This window comes from Ipomoea nil, unplaced genomic scaffold, assembly GCF_001879475.1.
Source record: "Ipomoea nil cultivar Tokyo-kokei standard unplaced genomic scaffold, Asagao_1.1 scaffold0848, whole genome shotgun sequence".
Classification (NCBI taxonomy): domain Eukaryota; kingdom Viridiplantae; phylum Streptophyta; class Magnoliopsida; order Solanales; family Convolvulaceae; genus Ipomoea; species Ipomoea nil.
This window is the reverse complement of record NW_017617276.1, coordinates 2,239,315-2,245,111: the sequence shown is the minus strand read 5'-3', so window position 1 is coordinate 2,245,111 and position 5,797 is coordinate 2,239,315. Positions and strand designations below refer to the sequence as shown.

Here is a 5,797-nt window from a genome sequence, read left to right as displayed (position 1 = left end):
TTCGGTTCGGGAAAACAGAACCAAATCGCCACCCTTAAAGTTAATTACTGAAATGGTCCCTTGACTATAGTAAAATTATCAATCTGGTCCAAAGATAAAGGAAGTCTAACGGCAAAACTAACGGAGGACCAAATTGGTTAAAATTTTTAAAGTTGAGGGACTTATTTGGTCAAAAAAAAATAGTCGGGGACCAAATTACCGTAATATAACATTATTAGGTAATCTCATAGCTTAAACCAAACAAAGTAATATAACATTATCATACTCAGATTACCTAAACCAAACGCCCCCTTAGAGCATTCCATTTATAGAAAATACTACTACTCTTAAATTCTACTCCCAACTTTTACTCTCTCTCAAAAGTTTGATGTTAACATTTTGTTTGAGACACCCATAGGTTGAAGATGACAAATCATTGTTTTTTTGGAGTAAAAGTAAATAATATATATACCCAAAACAAAACCAATCATTCATGCCACATTAGAGAGTGAGGGAGTAGAAAAATGGAGTACATGTAATAAAACTCCCAATCAATAATTTTTTCTTGATTTTTTTGCTTTGTTAGAGGCCGGTGAGAGATGATTTGGAGGAGAGGGGAGAGGAAAGAGAAGAAATTAAATTTGGTAAGTTAGTTTTTTGTGAGTTCCGTGTGAAAAGAGGAAAGGAAAAAAGTAACACTATTTCTGTGCATCGAACGTGCGTTGAACGCAACAACATAATTCATTCCAAATATTAATAAAATTAAAATTAATAAATATAAAAATCATATTGTAAAATGTAAAGTAAAATTATTATAAATATATAATGTAATTATTCCCGTTAAGCTACAAGATGATAAAGATTTTGATGAATTAGCCATTGATCGAAGGGATCGGGAGACTACCAACCTGTTAGACTGATTTCAATAGAGAAATTGAGAGATATCGGGTAACTTGGTAAAAGAGCAAAGTAGAGTAAAAAAGAAGCGGCTAGGGCTAAGTTGTTTATGCATTTCTATTTAACAAAGATATATGAGGGTAGTTTTGTCCGAATATGTTGAATATTTGGTTTTCAAATCCTTGTGTTCGCCAACGGTCCGTTCCATTCTTTCGCACCAGTTCGCACCAAGGCCGCCCGCCTAGAATTGTGCCCATGTTGCTCTTCACAAGCATGCCTTTCCAAACTAAACCGTACCGAACATTAAAGTAATTAACCGTACCAAACGATTCGGTTAAAAACGACTGGAATTACCGTTTGATTTTATTTAAAATATAATAATAATAATAATAATAATAATAATAATAATATTATTATTATTATTATTATTATTATTATTACTATTATTATTGTTATTATTATTATAAATAAAATCAAACGGTATTTTCTTTCGATTTTTAACCGAATCGTTCGGTACGATCAATTATTTCAATGTTCGGTATGGTTCGGTTCGGGAAAACAGAACCAAATCGCCACCCTTAAAGTTAATTACTGAAATGGTCCCTTGACTATAGTAAAATTATCAATCTGGTCCAAAGATAAAGGAAGTCTAACGGCAAAACTAACGGAGGACCAAATTGGTTAAAATTTTTAAAGTTGAGGGACTTATTTGGTCAAAAAAAAATAGTCGGGGACCAAATTACCGTAATATAACATTATTAGGTAATCTCATAGCTTAAACCAAACAAAGTAATATAACATTATCATACTCAGATTACCTAAACCAAACGCCCCCTTAGAGCATTCCATTTATAGAAAATACTACTACTCTTAAATTCTACTCCCAACTTTTACTCTCTCTCAAAAGTTTGATGTTAACATTTTGTTTGAGACACCCATAGGTTGAAGATGACAAATCATTGTTTTATTGGAGTAAAAGTAAATAATATATATACCCAAAACAAAACCAATCATTCATGCCACATTAGAGAGTGAGGGAGTAGAAAAATGGAGTACATGTAATAAAACTCCCAATCAATAATTTTTTCTTGATTTTTTTGCTTTGTTAGAGGCCGGTGAGAGATGATTTGGAGGAGAGGGGAGAGGAAAGAGAAGAAATTAAATTTGGTAAGTTAGTTTTTTGTGAGTTCCGTGTGAAAAGAGGAAAGGAAAAAAGTAACACTATTTCCGTGCATCGAACGTGCGTTGAACGCAACAACATAATTCATTCCAAATATTAATAAAATTAAAATTAATAAATATAAAAATCATATTGTAAAATGTAAAGTAAAATTATTATAAATATATAATGTAATTATTCCCGTTAAGCTACAAGATGATAAAGATTTTGATGAATTAGCCATTGATCGAAGGGATCGGGAGACTACCAACCTGTTAGACTGATTTCAATAGAGAAATTGAGAGATATCGGGTAACTTGGTAAAAGAGCAAAGTAGAGTAAAAAAGAAGCGGCTAGGGCTAAGTTGTTTATGCATTTCTATTTAACAAAGATATATGAGGGTAGTTTTGTCCGAATATGTTGAATATTTGGTTTTCAAATCCTTGTGTTTGCCAACGGTCCGTTCCATTCTTTCGCACCAAGGCCGCCCGCCTGGAATTGTGCCCATGTTGCTCCTCACAAGCATGCCTTTCCAAACTAAACCGTATCGAACATTAAAGTAATTAACCGTACCAAACGATTCGGTTAAAAACGACTGGAATTACCGTTTGATTTTATTTAAAATATAATAATAATAATAATAATAATAATAATAATAATATTATTATTATTATTATTATTATTATTATTATTATTATTATTATTGTTGTTGTTATTATTATTATAATTAAAATCAAACGGTATTTTCTTTCAATTTTTAACCGAATCGTTCGGTACGATCAATTATTTCAATGTTCGGTATGGTTCGGTTCGGGAAAACAGAACCAAATCGCCACCCTTAAAGTTAATTACTGAAATGGTCCTTTGACTATAGTAAAATTATCAATCTGGTCCAAAGATAAAGGAAGTCTAACGGCAAAACTAACGGAGGACCAAATTGGTTAAAATTTTTAAAGTTGAGGGACTTATTTGGTCAAAAAAAAATTGTCGGGGACTAAATTACCGTAATATAACATTATTAGGTAATCTCATAACTTAAACCAAACAAAGTAATATAACATTATCATACTCAGATTACCTAAACCAAACGCCCCCTTAGAGCATTCCATTTATAGAAAATACTACTACTCTTAAATTCTACTCCCAACTTTTACTCTCTCTCAAAAGTTTGATGTTAACATTTTGTTTGAGACGACCCATAGGTTGAAGATGACCAATCATTGTTTTTTGGGAGTAAATGTAAATAATATATATACCCAAAACAAAACCAATCATTCATGCCACATTAGAGAGTGAGGGAGTAGAAAAATGGAGTACATGTAGTAAAACTCCCAATCAATAATTTTTTCTTGATTTTTTTGCTTTGTTAGAGGCCGGTGAGAGATGATTTGGAGGAGAGGGGAGAGGAAAGAGAAGAAATTAAATTTGGTAAGTTAGATTTTTGTGAGGTCCGTGTGAAAAGAGGAAAGGAAAAAAGTAGCACTATTTCCGTGCATCGAACGTGCGTTGAACGCAACAACATAATTCATTCCAAATATTAATAAAAATAAAATTAATAAATATAAAAATCATATTGTAAAATGTAACGTAAAATTATTATAAATATATAAAGTAATTATTCCCGTTAAGCTACAAGATGATAAAGATTTTGATGAATTAGCCATTGATCGAAGGGATCGGGAGACTACCAACCTGTTAGACTGATTTCAATAGAGAAATTGAGAGATATCGGGTAACTTGGTAAAAGAGGAAAGTAGGGTAAAAAAGAAGCGGCTAGGGCTAAGTTGTTTATGCATTTCTATTTAACAAAGATATATGAGGGTAGTTTTGTCCGAATATGTTGAACATTTGGTTTTCAAATCCTTGTAGGCTTGCCAACGGTCCGTTCCATTCTTTCGCACCAGTTCGCACCAAGGCCGCCCGCCTGGAATTGTGCCCATGTTGCTCCCCACAAGCATGCCTTTCCAAACTAAACCGTACCGAACATTAAAGTAATTTACCGTACCAAACGATTCGGTTAAAAACGACTTGAATTACCGTTTGATTTTATTTAAAATATAGGGAAAATCAACGATTTGGTCCCTCAATTGTTAGCGAAATATCAATGTAGTCCCTTAATCGCGAAATCATCGATTTAGTCCCTAGAAATAACTGTTTTTAGTTGATTTGGCCCCTCCAACGGTAGTCCGTTGAAAATCCGACGATAACTCCGATTTGGCATGGGTAATTTTGTCATTTCAGGGGTAATTTAATCCTCCTTCTCTAACAACCCCTCCTGAATGCCCTTGAATTTACAAATTCAGAAATGAGAAGAGAAAGAGACGGCCTAGCTTTGTATATGTGCGCGAGGAAAGATGGCAACGTGCATCGTATAGGAAATCGCACAGCAAATCATATAGGAAATCACAGAGATTCAGTTTCGAATTTGTTCTTGCGATATATGAGCTTCAAATCACCATAATCTTTTGCTTCTTTCCCCAGCAAGCTTGCGGATTCAGCTGTGTGGGAGAGATGGCGAGGAACAGGGTGTTTTCACGGTGGCGGAGGGCTGAGGGACCTGCCGGATTGTCGCTGCCCTCAGAATCTCACGGCGTTCATGTCCTCGCTGTCGACGATAGCCTCGTCGACAGGAAAGTAATCGAGAAATTTCTCAAAACTACATCCTGCAAAGGTTTGCCGCGCTCCGGAATTTCGCCCTGAAAATTGGCAACTGCTCTGTTAGTTTCCATGTTCACTGAGACTGTAAGAAAAAAAAATTTGTTTGTTGCAGTGACAGCAGTGGATAGTGGGAGTAGAGCTCTGCAATTCTTAGGATTGGACAAGGAAGAGAGTTCTGTTGGGTTTGATGTAAGTGAATTCCATAAATTTGTTGATTTTTTTTTTCTCTTTCATAATGTAGAATATTTATGGGTTTGGTTTCAGCAAAATTTGATTGATGATTGTTTTGTGGATGTGAATTTAGGGTTTGAAGGTAGATATGATAATCACAGATTATTGCATGCGTGGAATGACTGGCTATAAATTGCTCAAAGCGCTGGTTTCAGTTGCAACATATACAAGAAGGCACCTGCTAAAACCAGATCAGATTGAATGGCAGAACTTCAGTTGCTTAGATGGTGGGAGAAGAGGGCGTGAGAGGTGATATATTAAAGCCTATGAAGGATCATATAGATCTTGATTTACAGACAAAGCAGAAGCTGAAGAAGCAAGAAAATGGCAAAACTTCAGTTGCTTTGCCTGCTGAGATGCCAACGTCAAAGCAGAACAGAGAGATCCAACCGGAGATGACAGATTACAGGTTCGGTTTGTTGGGAGAATTAGCTTTGATGGTCCGAGGTACTCCTTGGATGAGTCTCGGGCTTCCTGGGATGGGTGTTTGATTGGAAGAAGCTTTCCAAGAATGGCACCCATGGTTTCTGTGGAGTTGCGGCGAGAAGAGGAGGGGTTGTTAGAGAAGGAGGATTAAATTACCCCTGAAATGACAAAATTACCCATGCCAAATTGGAGCTATCGCCGGATTTTTAACCGGCTACCGTCGGAGGGGCCAAATCAACTAAAAACAGTTATTTCCAGGGACTAAATCGATGATTTCGCGATTAAGGGGATACATTGATATTTCGCTAACAATTAAGGGTCCAAATCGTTGATTTTCCCTAAAATATAATAATAATAATAATAATAATAATAATAATAATAATAATAATAATAATAATAATAATAATAATAATAATAATAATAATAATAATAATAATATTATTATTA

The 5,797-nt window shown here is 34.7% G+C and overlaps 1 protein-coding gene across 1 annotated transcript; it reads left to right on the top strand.

The window, feature by feature from the left end:
• Positions 1 to 4,361: 4,361 nt before the first annotated feature.
• On the top strand, positions 4,362 to 5,177 carry LOC109178477 (two-component response regulator ARR4-like). Its single transcript, XM_019328110.1, has 3 exons — positions 4,362 to 4,706; positions 4,806 to 4,882; positions 4,998 to 5,177. The coding sequence occupies exons 1-3, from the start codon at positions 4,547 to 4,549 to the stop codon at positions 5,175 to 5,177; spliced, it is 417 nt and encodes a 138-aa protein (XP_019183655.1). The 5' UTR covers positions 4,362 to 4,546.
• Positions 5,178 to 5,797: the final 620 nt, after the last annotated feature.

Bases quoted from the DNA above. Each gene is read 5' to 3' on its own strand.
- LOC109178477 (XM_019328110.1), top strand. From the start codon at position 4,547: ATGGCGAGGAACAGGGTGTTTTCACGGTGGCGGAGGGCTGAGGGACCT. The intron at 4,707-4,805 runs GTTTGCCGCGCT...TGTTTGTTGCAG, and splicing joins CAAAACTACATCCTGCAAAG to TGACAGCAGTGGATAGTGGG. The intron at 4,883-4,997 runs GTAAGTGAATTC...ATGTGAATTTAG, and splicing joins AGAGTTCTGTTGGGTTTGAT to GGTTTGAAGGTAGATATGAT.